Source organism: Elaeis guineensis, chromosome 16, assembly GCF_000442705.2.
Source record: "Elaeis guineensis isolate ETL-2024a chromosome 16, EG11, whole genome shotgun sequence".
Lineage (NCBI taxonomy): Eukaryota > Viridiplantae > Streptophyta > Magnoliopsida > Arecales > Arecaceae > Elaeis > Elaeis guineensis.
In genome coordinates, this window is record NC_026008.2 from 36,282,345 (window position 1) to 36,300,752 (window position 18,408).

The following is an 18,408-nucleotide window of genomic DNA, read 5'->3' on the forward strand; positions in this document are numbered from 1 at the left end:
TGATTCTCATTAAAATTCATTCCAATTTCGACATCGTTTGCAAACCAAATATGCCCTAAATTTGCAAATGAGACTTGACTACCTTGCAAGCTGCAAACCACCACCATCTCTTACAACACCAACAGAGATTACCTTCCTCACACCACGCAGTGGAGGCATCCAAGAGAACATAGATGTAGAAAAAGCAGATAAAAACCATAGAGGCCCAGGAGCCTCGGTGGACATAATGTACAGAGGAAGCCAATTGACAAGGAAGACGAGAATACATTGGCAAGAGAGAGAGCAGCATGCACAACCTACCTGATGCACTGATGGACAAGCTAACATACATGTAAAAATAGTACAGTTATTATCATGACTTCACTCGACTTTGGATTCAACCAACCAATCACAACAGGACTACCAAAAGCTTACTCTAAGCACAGCTCACTGTCTGGTGCTTTGCCAGTTTACATCTAAAAAAATAATTCCCTTTTGCTGGAGTTAGCTGAAAGACACCATCACCCTATGATCATCGCAATAAGAAATATGGCCCAAGGTTACCATCTGGGTTACCTGACAAAAAGGAATCCTTTCACCATATATTAAGAAGAAACACCATGATCCAAGTACTCAACATCATAATAAAAAAAGGCTTTGTAACGTAGAATCCAATTAGTAAAATATGACCTGCTTTTATCACAATGACTGCCAAGTACATGATCCGCTATTATTGCATAATATGACAAGAAATGAACAAATTCAAGAGGACAGTATAGCAGGAGCTTGCTAGGCTTTCAAACATCAAATTCTTCTTCTGTTGTCCACCCGCGTTCTCTTGGATGCTGGTGCAGCTTCGCTGCTAGAATGTATCTAAAATACAATAGGATCCCAAGGAGTTTAAATTGGGCAAATTTTAGGAGACCGAAAACAGATAAAGAAAATCATAGGGTAACGGTTCACCTTATCCAACTTCTCTCTGACCAATCTAACAGTCTCGTTCATTGATGCTGATGAAAAGTATTCCTGCAATCAGCATAAGAAACTTACCACCAAGATAAAATTTCAAAATCATAGACACATCAAAATTATGCTTGTATCTATTGCATACTTCCACCTAATCACAGATAATGTTACAGCAAAATTTACTATTTCAATTTTGATTAAAGAATGACAACTTAGATTGCCAAGAAACATAATGGACTATAGATATTGCATTTGGCATTAGATCGTTGCCTTGTTGGCAAGTAGCAACAACCTTAGAAGCTAAAAACATAGAGCAAAGCATACCTTGTTAGAGGACACATGGCTGACAAAATCACCTTCACTAGAAGTTTGACCGGCCTTGGAATAGTTCCTGGAGAAGGAAAGCATCAAAACAATCAAGCAAGCATACCATACAATCAAACAACAACAAAGCTAATAGTTCTTTTATGAAGAACTCTTTTTAAGAGCACTTAAAAAATATAGTGTAAACTGCAAAACTAATGAACACCAGTAGTTATCTGCAATGGATATCAATCACTATAGCAGGCTCATATACCCTGGTACAATAGCATGCCAATCATAATATTGCTCCTTTTGATAAGCTCTAAAATAGATGTTACTGTTTACCTCTGCTTAGGGCTTATCTGCAGCTCTAAACTATTCGATGCTGATGGTGCCTGAGTTGGCAAATGCTGATAAGAAGTCCCTAGGGTTTGTGAATAATTGGAAAGTTGAGAGCTTGACTCTCTGAGGGTTTTCCCAACTGCAGCAACAAGGATAAGGCATTGAGTGTAGACCTAAGAGAAAAAAACTTAAATTGTTTATAAAGTAAATTGGATGCTAGGACCTTGCATGCAAGAAAATGAAAACTCACATTTTATTCGTCCTAGGACTTCCTTTCTCCTGCCCTCCAGTTTCTCCTTTGTATCCAATAGACTCTCGAACTGAGGTGCATATGAAACCTGTAATCGGTTTCCAAGAAAAACAGACTCATCCAGTTTTCGCTTTGCAAACCTGCAATTAGAAGCTAATGCTCAAATTCAGGTCTATTGTTTGTATGCATATACATATGCATGTTACATTTACATGTTTCATCTGTAAGTGCATAGGTATGCCTGAATGTTTATAGAAATGTTCAAACATGATAAATGAATGGCATAAAGGATTTGGAGACCAGGCCTAGCGGTAGCCTGTAGTGGAGTGAGTAATCTGTGTCACATTTATGTACTCTGCATTCATTAGTGCATAATTTTGTTTCTATCTCTCTCTCTCTCTCTCTCTCTCCATGGAGCTTTCGGAGTAAACTTGTGTATAATTTTTGCTGGCCAACTGGCCATAGCCAGTTACCCAGCACTTTCTGCTTTACAATAACTACCCCACCTTCATGCCTGCTAGTGTATGCCATGAATGTCTTATTTACAATTCCTTAGAGGCAACGTTCAGCCACAGACTGAAAGGGTCAGATCAAAGAAAAAGATTCTCGTCCTTGAATTTCTATACATAGGCAACCCATTTGGATAGGCAAAAGGCCTTATTTAGTTCCGTTGTATTAACGTGTCCCAAGTCAACTCCTCGATTCTTTCCAATCATCGAAGGTTCTCAAACCATGTCATCGTTCTCACTGGTTCTTCATTTAGTCTAGATATTCCACCAACTAGGACTTCCGAAGCAGTTTACTTGAATGTAAAAGCTACTTTTTACTTTTCTAGCCTATCTACTATGGCTTTGTTTTGCTTAAGTATCTTATTTTCGGCTAGAATCAACCAACAGCATACCTTAGTAATTAGTGTTATTTAGGCTATTTTTCCATTTGCTTGAGTTTAGAAAGAGGCAGAGGGAGGGACTAATGGTTATAAATAATAACTTTGAGGAGAGAGAGAGAGAGAGAGAGAGAGAGAGAGAGAGAGAGAGAGAGAGTGTGTATTCCATATGACAACATTACATTTGGAAAGTCTTGTGAAAGTTTGGATGCATTAAGATGGTTTCAAGAAATTTATGGGAAAGGTAAAAGTTTTCAACTGTTACCTTTCTTAATACAAATAAGCAAAATCTTGTTTGTAGTTAATGAACTCTCCAAAATTTGGGAATAAATTTAATGTATAAATTAAGCAAATCACAAAAGTTTGTCACTATATCAAAAACATAACAAGAAATTGTGGATTTCTTAAATTTCAACATTGTAAAAAGCAAGATATCATTACATTCATATTTGAGTTGAGGATACAAAAGTCAGATTCCCAATGTTTGACTATAATTCATCCTTCACAATATATCAAACAATAAGCTACACTTAAAATGCTCTCAACTCTATTTTTTGTTTGGTCTTCCTTTTTCTTACTTCTCTTTTTAGAACTTTTTGTATATAATTTTTGTATTTTTTTGAAAATACTTTTGTAAGGGAAGTGTGAACCATATATTTTAGAATTTTTGTTATTTCTATCCCTTTCAAATTCTAATCATTTTTATTACTCTTAATTAGTTTCAAGCTGACAACACTACAGTCAAAAGAAAATATTGAACTATTTTACTTTAGGCTTAGGCCCGGTTTGGATGCTAGGGAAAACTTACTAGAGAATTTTCAAAATCCATAAAAGGAGAGATGCATCGAGCGAATACTCCAACAAAAATATAATCCAGTATACACCTTATTTCACTGTTTGAATGTTCATTAAAAATTTTTCTGTAATCAAAATTTAATATCTATTACAAGATCATGAAATGAATATCAAACAAATTCATCCAAAAATTCTCTCTTCTTAATTTATGTGGAGGTGAAGGTGGTGGTGGTGGTGGTGATGGTGATTAGGGATATGGAGATGGTGATGTTGGTGGTGGCAGTAATGGGACAGTGGAGGTGATGATGAAGGTAAAAGTTGACTGTGGAGTGGATGGTCGAGTTGACAATGGTGGTGGTGGCTAGGTGGAGGTGCAGAGGGTTAGGGCAAGGGGATGGATGCAAGGGGTGTATCAGAGCTAGATTTGGATGGTGTTGTGTCGGTGCATAGCCAGCAAGGGTGCATATAGCCAGAGGTTCATTTGGGCCAACAATGAGCCATGGACAAATCTTGATCTAGGCTACGAATGAGTCATAGAGCTTGGGTCGGACAAAGATAAGGCATAAGTGAAGCATTGGGATCATCCAGAGCCAAAGTTGTGGCCATTGTCCTCTGCTGAGGTAGATTTTAGTCAGATGCCATGGAGACAAGGAGGGAACCATCTTGTTGGCAAAAATGTGATGAGAAAGGAGGAAAAAAGGATGGAACAATAGCAAGGGTGAGCCTCTCAATGAGTTCTAGGAAGTTTTCCAGAGCTCATAGTGGATTATTTTTTTTACTCTGATATCGGGGTGTTAACTATAGGATCTCCTCCCTTCCAGAACATCATCCAAAGACCATATCGTCAAATTTGACTTTGGAGTCTTGAAAATTGAAATACTAGAATAATATTCTATTGTGGGGTCCGCCACCTCGACCATGGACCTCAAGACTCATCCTCGAAATTCCTGGCCGACGGAAATACCAAGATAACGATGGGCACCATCAAATCTGTCATGTGAAACCAAGGCAAAATGACCACACCGGCTAAGACCGACCTCCGGATCAACCTTCAACCGACCCTCGGGTCAGAATTCTACTGACCTCTGAGTCGATATCTCATATTATCAGTGGGAACAAAGTTCTTAGGCAACGCCAACCTCTGGGTCGGAATGCCGCCGACCACCAAGGACAAGGTCCCACGGTCCATACTAATACAGATCTGATTGGGACAGTACCTCGGCCATAAGCCAACCCCGATCCATCAACTCATTAAGCCACGTGGACAATCTATTAGAATCTCCTAACAAACTCCCAAACATGGCCAAATGGATGTAACGAACACCCACGACTAACAACCTACGAAAATAATAAGAGGACCCTCGGGGGCAAGCTCTGGTGAGCCAATCCAAGCCATTCTCAGCTCTCATACTCTCTCTCTCTGTGCTCAAGCCTTGGCTGACTTAAGCATTAGAAGGTCCCTCGTTGAAGGCTCCATCTCCCGTGCGAGCGAATTTCTTTTGTAGGTCCATTCCGATATGGTATCCTGGCACCTGGATCTCCCTCTATCCTCAACCACGTCAACACATCCGGAGCCTTGACGCAACATGTCCCAATACTTTGGTATTAGAGTACCCAAACAGTTAGATTGAATTTGATACCTTAACAAAATTGTTGAACCTCACTACCCAAACTGCACTGCCAAATCATAGATTTGGCAAGTAACCCTTAGTAAAATTTCAGAAATAAGTAACCTTTTCACATAAAAAGTATGATTGAACTAATCACCTTGCATTGCTGACTTGTGAAAATTTAATCCAATAAACATCAGTGAAAGGTTCACAGTCTTCTGCATCCATAGGTTTGCATCTGCAAAATATGAATTATGAAATGAATAAATAAATGGAAATCAAAAGGTGAAACAAATGATGGTTATCATACTGTTAGGTAAAAAAACATGCAATCCTCCAACAAATTTTCCTAACTAAGGAGCACTACTTACAGCTAAAACCCGTTATAAGAATAAGCCCCAAAACATCTTTAATTTTACTACAAGAAGCTTTGTTCCCCTCAATTTGGTTAATTGTAACATCAACACTGCTTCCCTTACGAAGGATTACACAACAACACCAAGGGGGAAAGAACTCACTCTTCTATCTTTCCATATGATCCGAACAATTTCGATAGCTCGTCGCCGCATCCTAATGATGGCACGTTTCTCACTATTAGATATCTGCAGAGCCATATTGAAGTCAGAAAATTCCATAGACCATTTAAATGGTACCATAAAAAGATTTCAAAGAAAAAAAAGGAGAGATTTTTTTGGTCTTTTTCTTTTGGTGCAAGAAGATCGCTCTTTAAAATACCCCGAGCAAAGAAAAGAGGCGCAGAAAAAGAAAATAATTGAAGTCAGAATCCACAAGCCTATAATTTTGATAGAAAAAAGAGATCAACAGTTAGGGTTCAGGGATGGAGGGGGGGGAGAGAGAGAGAGGTTTGTGGTACCACCTGGACTCGTCGCAAACGGTGTAGACGCGGACGGCCGGAGGTTCGCCTCGGTCTCGCGGCATCGCGCTTTCCCTTTTCCCAAGCGGAGGCCGGGTCAACCCGCCCGACCGGGGCTGGAAGGCGTTCGGCTTCGTAGACTCGGGAGGGAGGCCGCGAGAGAGAGAGAGGGGGGGGGGCCTCAGAGGAGGGAGAGAGAGAGAGAGCAAACTGAATCGGTGTCACTGAGAGAGAGGAGGGGAGGGAGAGGCCGGAGGCGCCGTCCGGACTCGGAAGATCGAGACGCTGAGAGAGAGAGAGAGGGAGAGAGAAACTGAGGGAGGGATGAGGATTTCAGGGCTTCAAAATCTTTTAAAAATTTTAGGCAGTTGGATGCCTGATGTAACGGCTTAAAATAATATTATTATATATAATATTATATATATATTATATAGATTTTAAATGTTTTAGGTCAGGATCCGCTTACACGATGGTTTAACAAATTCAAATCCGAATCTAAATAAATAGGTCTAATATTAATATCAAATTCGAATTCATCGGATAAATACCCATGAATCTTGGGTTTGGATCCGATCCATCGACAGAATTACAATTTTTTTAATTTAAAATTATAAATGATAAAAATATTTTATTTTTAAAAAATTATGATATTTTTTATTTAATATTTTACGTAATTATTTTCTACACATATAAAATTATAATTTTTTATTTAAAAATTATAAAAAAATTATTATTAAAAATATTTATTTTTTTTGTAACATGATCATACGACTTTTTATATGCATAAAATCGTAATTTAATTATAATATATTATAATTTTTTAAAAATAAAAAAATATTTTTATCATTTAAAATTTTAAATAAAAAATAAAATTTTAAATATTAAATATATATTAAAAAATAATAATTATATGATCCAATCAGACAGAATAATATATTTTTTATTCATCACATACGGTGTATAAAAAATTACCCTTTTATATGCATGGGAGCCGGTCCGCTGCGGTCATAAGGAGCGGACCACCGGTCGTCAAACAGTTTAGTCAATGATTTCCTAAGTGTTCATCTAGCATTTGCTTATCAAAGAATTCTTCCTTTAGTATTTATGGCTTTCGTGCTCACTTCCATGAATCTTCCTAGCAGACAATTAAATTAAGCTTAGAGATCAATAAAGGCGACAAGACTACTAACAACGATGAAATCTGGAGAGAGTTTTATGTTCAAGAGTGTTTCTTTATTTCCAACATGACACTTGGATCCTAATAGAGTAACCTTATTTGTGTCAAGGTTCAGTCTCCATCCATTGAACGACTTTGACAGGTATCAATTTAAGTAACCTCATCATCAAATATTGGTGGGATAATGAAGATGAATGATTTTCCTTTTTTTTTTTTTTCCCTCTAGCCTGTGTTCCCCTGGTTATGTTTTCTTCTAATTAAGCAAGATCCAACAGAATAAACAAACACTTTTGTCACATATGAACTTGTTAATGAATCTTGGCAAATAATGCAATTTTAAACTGTATTCCTTACGATCAAATATTCCACAGGAATATTTGGTACAAAAATATGGATTATGCTGTATCTACATAAAATGAGGGATTAATCTTATGAAGTAGGCTCCTTATTAATTAGACGAAAGCATCATATTTGTAGAACAAAATTGAAAATACACCACAAGGTTACACAATCGAACATCAATAAAACCATTGAGGTCTCAGTTCTTCTTCCTTCTCCGTTAAGTCTTGATAATGATACCATTCTCCACCAGTTTTACCAACAGGCATTGGGGGCCGGACAAAAATCTCCACTGGCTTGGGAACATGTACAGCCACATGCAATTCCCTCGTGCTATCATCTTTCGCATTATTCGAATCAGTCTCAAGTTGCATGCCACTTGGTTCCACAGATATCCACCCCAGACCAGAAATTGCAATGTCACAAGCAGGCCTGCACAAGGTGGAAGTACAAACCGTTAGAAGCCCACCGAGAAAAGGTTCTCAAATTCTTTTTCTCATTCCACCAGTTTCAAAATCTCCAGGGACACTCATAGTACAGAAAGATGCTCATGAATAATAATGGAGATCATTTCTACTTCGCCTAACAACCTAGCTTGACCATAATGACTTGAGAAGATACCATGTAGCACATTTATATACACAAAATTTCGAAAGTTTAAACATGGATTTGTTCAATATTTGCCTTGCATATATGAGTGCAACAAATGTCATACAATCTTTTGTTTCTTCCCTCTTCTTTGAGGTGCATCTCTTAATAGAATAAGAAGTTGATAATTGTAATGACATTTTAATTTACTTGTCTCGTGATAATTTAGCTTCGCTACCATGCTCCAAAAAGCAATGTCCTGCTTTTTCTGTCTTATGATGCATGACAGCACGGGCATTTGAACTTTGTCTTCTGATATGTGGATATTATAAGGCAATTTCAAGCCAAACTGTACTAGTATATGATGAGCGATTCCTGATTGAGTCAAGTGCAAGGCTTTGTGAGTGTGTGCTTGCTAGTCAGGTGATCCCATCTCAACAATATGATTTTCTCATTATCAGACAATTCTGTTCAATCACTTCCATGCTACTGTGCTTGCAACTCCTCTATATCAAAGGAAAATAATAATAATAAAAATAACTATGTGACTTCATAAGTTAACATTTTTTCAAAGAAATAACCATGTGAAGTGTACTCCATTATGTTGCACTTAGTCAGATATAGCATCAACTCAATCACTATAATAATTCAACAAAGTTATCGTACTATAGGAAAAATACCTCCTATGGTCTTCAAATTTTATCTGCAAATGACGTACTGCTTCTAGTCCAATCCAGGATTCTGCTCTTTCTTTACCAGTTGGAGGCGTCAAAATAATTCCAAGCTCTTTCTGAAAAATTAGGTAAAAGTTAAAGGCATAGGGAGTTCAAAACTTACAAGAAATAGGTGACAGGCATTGCTAATAAAAAAACCGACAACATTATATGCAAGATGGGGAATTAATTTGAGATCTTTGTTCCTTCGACTGCTACAAAGAAAAAAAAATTGTGACCTAATAAATGCTCATCTGTGTCCTACACAACCCCCTTCCCACCCCCAAAAACACACACACACACACACACACACACACACACACGCACGCACGCACGCATGCACACACAGTGGCCTTTTGTGAATTGATAATTTGATAAATGCATAACATTCATTTAGTTTTCTATAAAACTTCTTAAAAATCAATCTGATGTTTTCATGTAGAGAGTGGAACTACAAGTATGACAATTCCTGCTAGTAACCCCTTTTGTACATTAATTACTGCCTTATGGAACATGAAATCGTCAGAACGTCAGGCAAAAATAGTCATAGCTCGGTAGTTTGAAGGACTCTGCATTTTGAGGAACACCAAATCTCACGCAGTTTCAGCAGTTATTTTAATCAAACTAGATTGTACCAAAAAACTTATGCATACAGCTTTACAAAGAACACAACACATTAAACACAGAAATTGAAGACAACATGTACTTCAATTAGATAAGGAAATAAATTTACTGGGAAAAGAAAGACAGCAAATTAACCATACAGAGCCAAATAACTTAAAAACTGATTGTGATATTACATGGTAAAACTCATTTGCTTCAACAGTCGGAACCATATGAATCTGCAATTTTCTGGGCCCATAGAATGTTAGACGCGTCCTTGGAAGAACCTGCATTTTCATTACATAATTAGCTGCAACTTCTCAAAATTATAAATTCCTAAGGACCACTCTTGAAAACTATAAAGTTAATGCTGATAATCTGGAAACCTTAATGACATCAATGCGAACAAGCCCGCCCCAGAATAATGAAAATCCATTTAGACCAATGTCATCGGTATCCTTCAATGTACTCTTCTCTGAGACTGCCTGAACATTTTCAAAACATTCTGAGAAAGCAGATTAACATGCCAGTGCTTTTTGCAATATCCAACAAATAATGAAAACAAAAGACAAACATACAGGGAAGGATTGTCCCCTTAGACGACTTTGAGGTGCAAGAGAAGGCAGATCTTCAGAATGAACAACTGCTGCCTGCCTATGGTGAAGATGCACTCCAGGTGTGTCAAATAATTTCTGTCATTCATAAAAACACTACAATTCATTGTTTCATTCCAAGTACAGGATCTCAATAATCTGCTAACATATACCATAAGTTTATATCAAAGGTTAATTGGTAAAACAAATGAAACAACGTAGCTACTTGATGTTTTAAAAAAATACAGCAAAGACAAGTTTGCTACATGCATAAAAAAATAAATGATTTCCAAAAAATAGAATAAAATATTTTCCAAAAAAAATCATTGCATCATTATATTTTTATTTGCTGCTCCGATGAGTTTTTGACTGGAGGTTGTCAGATAACATGATCGTCAGATGATGCTGTAAACAACATAACCATGACAGCAATCCAACAAAGATACATAAATGTGATAAGAACATGAAAGGGAAAGTTTTGGTGTATAAATAGAAAATGCCAGTGAGCTAAAACAATAAACTCAAGCAGTGTATGCTAGAAGAAGAAGACAGAATTAATAAATTTGGCAGAACAATCTTCTCTACCATCTTGCTTCCCTTTTTTCCTAAAAAATGCAAACAATGTGAATAAGCAAGCCATGAACAATCTAAACATTAAAATTTTAAACAGCACCGACAAGCTTGTCTCATATAATCTTGGTCATGTGTTTGGCTTTACAGGTCCTACAGGCCTATTTGAAAAGGACTAACTCCTTCAGACATTGGAGTTCCTTGCAAGTATTTATGTTCACATACTCCCCTTTCCATTCTTTCCTTCCTCTGTCTCTGGTTTTCATTGAAAATGAGCAATGATTTATGTCTATCAATTTATTTCTATTCATGGGTTTCCATTAGATTTTCTAATTCAAGCGTTTCTATGGCCAGCCGTCTCCTTTAACAACATTATCTCCACAGAATTCATCTTATTCACATCTATCCCAATGCAAAAAGCTTTGACCAATGTAGAAAACTTCCAATGCTAATACTCTCCAACAGAACTTGATCTAGAACCAAAGTGACAGATGACAAGTACCCAAATCAGAAAATGTTTCTCCTTTTCATCCATCTACATCTAGTACTAGTACAAATATTTCCATCACGATTCTTTTCTTTTGTGAACCAGGTATGAGAAACCAAAATCTTACCTCTGGGCCTTCCATGCTGTTAACAAGTGACGGTGAAGAATGGTTGCATGGATATAAAAACAATGGTGGATGGAACACAGAAAACAAAAGCAACAAAAACACAAACATTACAAAACCACAGGATACTACAGCAAGACAAACACATACCGTTGTCCTACCATGGCGACATTTTTAGATACATAAAGAGATACATTATATAAACCAAAAAATGACCTACTAGAGAAGATGAAGCAATACATTTGGCCCACTTTAGATTACCCAATGCAACTAACCATTGATTTGATATACATAGTAAACCCAATTCAACTAACGACTGATTTGATATACATGGTAAATATGTCATAGTATAATAATAAGCATCTTACAGTTATAATTCCTATTCTAAAATAGCACAATTTCAAGATATGCAGAGAATATTCAAGATGGATAACAGACCAGAAAAGGCAATTCTAGTTAACGTACCCCTCCTCCCAGAAAAGCTTCAATTTCAATGGGACCAAGGGTTGTTCCAGGCACAGCAGATTGCATTGGTTTATATTTCCGAGCTGCTGCAGCCACTGGATCTTTTTGTGACATCATCTCTACAATTATTAGAAAATTTTAATAAATATATCGGTAACTACTGGACAATTTCTGTGCGACATTATAAAAAGCACAGCAATTAGAGCAAAAACATGTTAACCTTGTTAAATTATGAAAGATAGTAATCTCATGTTCAGAAACAGAAATGGTACATTTGAAGTAACAATTAATAAATATTAATATTGAAGCATTTATCAGCTTAAGCAAATAGGTATTGCACAATCACACACTATGCATGATAGGGTAAAAAGGATTGCAACCAATCTTGATAAAATCTTCTAATGCAATTAAACATGATAATTATATTAAGATTTCTGGATCTGACGGGAGGTTGAAAAGTTACTTGCAGAATAGCTAAGTTACTATCATGTAAGTCCTCACAGAAACACAGATGGAACACATCATATGATATGATTATAGAAAGGACATAGATTTGTGAAAAGATGCACAAGTCATTTACATCTTGCATGAGATATGGGAATACAGCTAACCACAAATAATTGGGATAAGGCTGGATGGTTATGGTTAAGAGATAATGGAACAAGGCTAAAGGAGAAAAACTGAAGACAATGAACATAAGTTATCTAGATGTTTGGCTTAATCTGGAATATGTGTGCCAACATGGCATGGATATAGGCATGACATTTTCATACAAGTCCAGAATAAGAAATGATGATCGGAAGAATAAGAAATGATGAAGGATCGGAAGGCTCTGGGACATAAGCATGCAGCGAAACCCTACATTTGTACCCAAGTCCAGATGAAATATGAAATATGAACAAGAATGCATGTTACATTTGTATTGTTTCATATTGCATAAATATAGACTAATGCTCTTTGAAGGTTTTTCCTGATGTGGGCCAATGTTGGAGATCAATAACGGCTTCCAAATCTCACATTATACCTCTAAGATTGTCATAAAGAGCCTAGGAAAGCAATCCTAATGTTCATAGCATGTAATTTATGAGATGGATTGCAAAAGTGCAAGATGATGAACCATTAGGAGTGAATTCATATACAGGCATAACATGTATAAAACACTCTACTGAATTTCCACATAGAAAAAAAAAAAAATCAATCCTAGTAGCACCACTAGTCCTGGCAACATAACTAGTCTACCTCAACAAGAGGTAGTGCTAGTCCTGATAAAACTAACTTCCAGTTATTAATCTGTAAGTCAAAACAGATGTATGTCAAAAGCCATGTGAACTTCTAATATGATCATCATATGGTTGTCCATTGAGTCGAACTAAAAACTGTATAGATAAAATACAGAAAATCTTATATAATGCAAAGGTCAAATGATATTGCTAATTTTAGCAGCAAAGGTGCCATAGAAGCTTACTAAGCAGAGCATTTACAAAAGCAGACTTTCCAACATTGGCTGACCCCTGTAACAGATGGTGATTAGAACTGATGATACCTCAAATGTACAAGTTTCAGATTAAATCAACAAAAAAGATGATTTTTGGAGGGAAAAAAAGTCTAGATGAAGCACCAATAAACAAACAATAAACATTGTAAAAGAGTAGAGGAGGAAAATACTAACCAGAATATATACATCTCGGCCCTGCAACAAAAGCCAAAAAAAAATATATCATCAGCAGCTGCATCTTATTAAAAACCTAAGCACCACATATTTTTTAATCAACTATGGTCATTCCCAACCACAGGCTGATATGAGTAAAAGAAATATATGGTACAACAGAACAAGATGTAAACCTTAAAAACTGAACTCAGTTTCTCAAAAGAATTGAATTAAGTCACTGCACAGACATATCACCCTATAAAATCATGATAAATTCAGTATGATAATAGATTAAAATGGACCTTTTTCTCCTTTTGAATCTTTGATATGACCCCTGCAATCCCCACCAAAGACTTTGAACTAGTCAAGTGGATGCTGATAACACTGCAATAAAAAGACATATCTTAGGACAAAACCTGTTTTCTAAACATTTATAAAATTAAAAACCAAAGTTTGCTGCATGTGCACCCACATGTATGCATGTGTACCCACACTTATTGCAAAAGAATATCTCCAGTTTATGAACAGGAAATTGACACCTAATAACAAATCAAAGCAATGCTGACATGCTAAGCACAAAAAATATTGCAAAAGCAGATGCATAAGACAAAAGAAAAGAAAGTTGAATTCATCAAGCACCAATAACATGTGAATATTTGCAATATCTTTAATTTCCAAGTTGGATGATAGAACATTTCATACTAATGCAATGGTACACGATCATACTTTTAAATATTTTATTAAACATCTAACTAGAAGAAATATTCATATGAAAGTATTTGTTGACATCAAACTGATTACCTCCGTGCAAGTATGGTAGTATATAACCTAGCCATGATTGTGTATTTTGCCATTATAGGGGTCATCCTCATTGCTAGCTGTTTGTCCAATTAAGAATACCCTATAAAGGAATATGATGCGGCACACATCATAATAAAGGGGTTGCATGAGGTTAATGTTCGCAATGAAAAGGCTTTATAAAGAGCTAGCAATGGGGAAAGCATGAAAGGAATGAAGCAAATAAATGAGCACAAATGCAGGGAACAAATAAACCTTGCTTGCATGTCGAATTGACATGACATGTTGTAGAAGAGTCACTGGTCAACTGCCATAAACATCAATACAAAGACATCTTTGGGGCTTCCTATAGAACCAGCACTGAAGATTCACTATTGTTAATAAAAGTAGGTAGATAGGATGTTGTTGTAGGCTCATGGTTTACCATCATGACCTAGGACTCACATAGAGAAAATAAAAATAACTGAGAATCTGCAGGCAGGTAAGATTAGGAACCTCAAAAACTAACTAGTGATCAATGTAACCAAGTTAAATACATAAAAAAAAATGCAGAAAGTACATTAGAAAAGAATATTGCGATAATTGGAAATTTGTTACAGAGGAAAAGATAGATACATACTTCAGCTTCTTCTTTGTGGTGGCCTCGACAACCCAATCACCAATACAATTTAGGTCTGTACCTTTAGGAAGGAGATCGATCTTAAAACAGGCAAAGAAGAAAAAAGAATTGATAAGCATTTAGTGACATGTAACGGCTTCAAAACACAGAAAAATCAAGTCATAAAATGCAATTGAAGGAGTGTCACCTTAGTTATGACCAGTATAATTGGATTAGCACCTGCAAGATCACGTATGCGTGCCAAAAAACTACCATTGAAGTCAATAATATCAACCTACATATTATGAGCGCCAAAGACAAAAAAATCTTTTAGCAGAATAAGTAGCTGAGAAGCATGCCAATTATGTCCATGTTGAGACAAGAAACTTTGCCAATATAATTTTATCATTTACGTAAATCCAATCAGTATTATATTAACTTTTACATATTTAAGCAGCTTTCATGTCATAATGGAAACTACTTGGAGCAAAAGTAGTCTTCTTGAAGCTACAGCGAGGGTCTATACTCCATGGAATCAAGTAATACAGAGTATAGTTCTATATCAAACTGAAAGACCCCTTTACTCACTCAAAAGTTTCTTCTTCCTGACCAAACCTAAGTGTCATATCCAAACCCATGTCACATCATGTTAACACCAATTTCTAATGTATATCAATATCCAGGTAAGTGAGGTGAGAATGAAAGGTTCAAGTTGGTTGTTCAAATTACACAAAAAGCAGGTCAGCTATGCGATATTGGGTCTTCATACATTTGACCAACTTGTTTTGTGGCCTGTTTTTCAGGACACTAATCAGTCAACACACAAGCCTAAAACAATCAAACCAAAAGCATTCAACTAAATCATTTTGGTAAAAGTATTGGTGTGCGACATGTAGTGAAGAACCCCTATCTTAAAATCATCTAGCATATTTCAAGCATGGATGTATCACAGCATAGTTCACCACAGCTAAAAATTGGAAAGAAAGCTTAATTTCAAGTTAGTGTCTTGTGCTTTTTGTTCTTCTCCTCGCCATGATAACCTAAGCCTGATCAAATAAGGTAGGTCATAGAGCACAAGTGCACAACTCTAGGTTTAGAAGGTCAGTGGAATGATTATTTTTTTGTGACAATGAAGGCATCCCTTGGTCAGAGGCCTTCCCTAAAAGATCAGTTGGTGGATACAGAAAAATATGTTGAGTTTGTGCAACTAAGGAAAAACCATCCAAAAGTCCTTTAGGCCTGGAAAGAGTTTAAATGAAGAGGAACGAGACAAGATTTCATGCAAGAAGCCATGTTCTTTTCAAGGTTACACCAAAGAGTAAAATTCTGACATGACCTTAGAGAATGCAGCATGGGGTCTCAAATATTATCTTGCATTACACTCACCCATGAAACCATAGGAACAGAATTTAGAAACCATTCGGTGATCCAGTTTTGGTGGTTCTTCTCGATGTCAAGCAAGATGGGATCATGCAGACTATCGGGTTATAGTTATGTTGGAGAACTATGTGCAACAGCAATTAACAATAGTAGTATTATTTCGCATGAAAAGACCTTTGATTATAGCATAACAAACCACGTTTTGCTATTAACAAAGGTAGAGAGCCATCTGTTTCTCAGTAGTGAACTCATGCCTAAGGGGATACCCCATTCAATGCTATTCAATTCAAATCCTCACAAGTTTAAGAGTGATAAAAAGACTTCACATAAGAGAACCAAAAGGAAATGTGATGGCCAGCATAAAAGCATATCTCATATATGTTTCAACATAATACCTAAAAAGCTGTAGCTAAAGAGTAGGAAGAAATGTATCACTTACTAGCTTAACTATTAGCACTTTCTCATGGCGTAAGTGGGACAATTTTTCTCGAAGTTCCTCTGCTGACACAAACTGTTTACCCCCAGGATATCCACCATGTCCACAAACGGCAGTTACCATTTGACCATGCGACAACAACCTACACCTCCCACAAAGGATAGTTCTAAGCTGGCGATGCCTCTTCTTCTGCACCCAGCACAAAACAACACAACATAAAACGCACATAAAGAACTGGAATCAACCCAAATATGACCAGGATATAAAACCCAAAAAATCATCAAAAATAGAAGTCAGAAGAACTAGAAACATGTATAACTACAGTACACCAGATTTCTTCAAGATACTGTGATTGTCTGATATTCTAATTAATGGATTATTTTTGCCCCCCAAGCCTAATTATATTAAACACGACAGTCAAGATCAAGAATCTCAGCTTGTATGACATTTGACTAGGTAGCAGACGATCAAGGTATAGAACTCACTTCAATTGTAATCAAATGACAGATGATAGCATCAAAAGAATCACAAATACATAGAACTTTAGGATCAGCGATAAATCTTCCCAGAAAACGACTTTTTTCCAAAACCAATAATGAATTTAGCTGACATATGATGAACTAGCAGATGATCGAAATGCAGAACTCGACTAAAAATAATTGAATTACCGACGAAAGAAACAAAAGAATCATCGACATGTAGCATTCCAAATGAAAACAACACACGAAATTTCAAAAAAAAAAAAAGAAAGGTTTTTGTTTCCAAATCAATAATAAATACAGACACCAATCCATCATCGGAAGGAAAAGTTACTAATTCGTAGGTGTCGGAATCAACGTATCCCGGGGCATCGACTTCGGTGGTCTGCAAGGGAGCGCCGCAGCCGTAGCAGCAAGCGACGGCGGAGGAGGCCCTTGCCTCGGGCTTCTTCTTCTTATGCTTTGTCCCGTCCTTCTTCTTGATGACGAGGGCAGCTGCGGACATGGAGTTGTGGCGGTCGAGGAAGCGGTCGCCGCGGGTGGGGGCGGCGGCGCCGCTGCCCTCGGGCTCTACGGGGAGCTGTGGGGGAGGGGGAGAGGCGGAGGAGGAGGAGGTCCGGCAGGTGATGGGAGAGGGCTTGCGGGGGTTCAGGGCTTTGGTGGAGAAGGGAAAGAAGCTAGGGTTCAGGGTTTTACTGGAGAGGAGGAGCGGGTTGGGCGCCATAGAAGAAGAAATGGAATCGGGACGAGCTCGAGAGAAGAGGGGGTGGTGGCCTTCCCAAGTTCTATCTGCTACTACTAGTATCCTACGTTCGAGAGAACAGGGGGTGGTGCCTTGGCTGATAGCCACGTGATCTAAACCAAAGGTGCAGTTGGGCTATCTGGGCCAGAAGACCCAAACTTTAGTTGGGCCTGTTAGTGGACCACAATACGTCACCTAAAGCAAGCCCAATGGCATAGTTTGAAGATTAGGCTGATCCAAGATTGTGTTGGCCAACAACAACAAAGGGCAAAAAAAAAAAAAAAAAAAAAAAGAAAGAGAAAAAGAAGGTAACACCAACTAAGAATAATGTCGGTTCGACCAATAAGCACGCAGCAGTCTAGCTACATAGCCAAACTTGCACCTCTATGCCCCTGCCTGGCAACACTGTTGTACTGAACACAGATGACACCCTCAAGTGCCCATAAGCAATCCGACCTCTCAAATCAACTGCAATGCTCATGCGCACCTCCGTGCTATAACACAGACTCTTTCCAAGAGTGCTCCACAGCTCAACACCTCTGTGTCAACTCTAAGGCTTTGCCCCTCAAGCCAAGCACTGCTCATCCCAAATGTCTTGATCCTCAACATACCCTCGTGCCAAGACATAACCACTGTGTCACTGATCTACAACCCACCAAGCTG

At 37.4% G+C, this 18,408-nt stretch overlaps 2 protein-coding genes across 4 annotated transcripts; both read right to left on the reverse strand.

Moving 5' to 3' along the window:
* Positions 1–304: 304 nt before the first annotated feature.
* Positions 305–6,349, reverse strand: LOC109506743 (uncharacterized). Of its 2 annotated transcripts, XR_012137374.1 has the most exons (9): positions 6,009–6,349; positions 5,650–5,733; positions 5,289–5,369; positions 1,841–1,980; positions 1,594–1,729; positions 1,270–1,336; positions 943–1,005; positions 670–852; positions 305–555 (listed from the first exon to the last, which is right to left on the reverse strand). XR_012137374.1 is itself a non-coding variant. In XM_073249728.1 (8 exons), exons 1-8 carry the CDS (start codon positions 6,068–6,070, stop codon positions 784–786), a joined length of 702 nt encoding a protein of 233 aa, XP_073105829.1. In that variant the 5' UTR covers positions 6,071–6,349; the 3' UTR covers positions 655–783. The 2 variants fall into 2 exon arrangements, 1 of the variants encoding a protein (XP_073105829.1); XM_073249728.1 differs by lacking the exon at positions 305–555 and having other exon boundaries at positions 655–852.
* A 1,131-nt stretch (positions 6,350–7,480) lies between these two features.
* LOC105037128 (putative nitric oxide synthase) lies at positions 7,481–17,803 on the reverse strand. Of its 2 annotated transcripts, XM_073249887.1 has the most exons (13): positions 17,338–17,803; positions 16,528–16,713; positions 14,917–15,003; positions 14,730–14,809; positions 13,615–13,696; positions 13,334–13,354; positions 13,130–13,175; positions 11,665–11,783; positions 10,004–10,117; positions 9,812–9,910; positions 9,623–9,712; positions 8,790–8,899; positions 7,481–7,953 (listed from the first exon to the last, which is right to left on the reverse strand). In XM_073249887.1, the coding sequence occupies exons 1-13, from the start codon at positions 17,725–17,727 to the stop codon at positions 7,701–7,703; spliced, it is 1,677 nt and encodes a 558-aa protein (XP_073105988.1). In that variant the 5' UTR covers positions 17,728–17,803; the 3' UTR covers positions 7,481–7,700. The 2 variants fall into 2 exon arrangements, with proteins under 2 accessions (XP_073105988.1, XP_073105989.1); XM_073249888.1 differs by lacking the exon at positions 14,917–15,003.
* Positions 17,804–18,408: the final 605 nt, after the last annotated feature.

What these genes read in the sequence shown, in the direction of transcription:
- LOC109506743 (XM_073249728.1), bottom strand. Translation starts at nt 6,070, where the DNA reads ATGCCGCGAGACCGAGGCGAACCTCCGGCCGTCCGCGTCTACACCGTT. An exon ending in AGTCCTAGGACGAATAAAAT is followed by an intron (nt 1,730 to 1,840) that starts GTGAGTTTTCAT and finishes TTGTTGCTGCAG; the next exon opens with TTGGGAAAACCCTCAGAGAG. An exon ending in GCCATGTGTCCTCTAACAAG is followed by an intron (nt 1,006 to 1,269) that starts GTATGCTTTGCT and finishes TGCTGATTGCAG; the next exon opens with GAATACTTTTCATCAGCATC.
- LOC105037128 (XM_073249887.1), bottom strand. Translation starts at nt 17,727, where the DNA reads ATGGCGCCCAACCCGCTCCTCCTCTCCAGTAAAACCCTGAACCCTAGC. An exon ending in AAGTGCTAATAGTTAAGCTA is followed by an intron (nt 15,004 to 16,527) that starts GTAAGTGATACA and finishes CATAATATGTAG; the next exon opens with GTTGATATTATTGACTTCAA. An exon ending in ACCACAAAGAAGAAGCTGAA is followed by an intron (nt 13,697 to 14,729) that starts GTATGTATCTAT and finishes TTTTTATTGCAG; the next exon opens with TGTTATCAGCATCCACTTGA.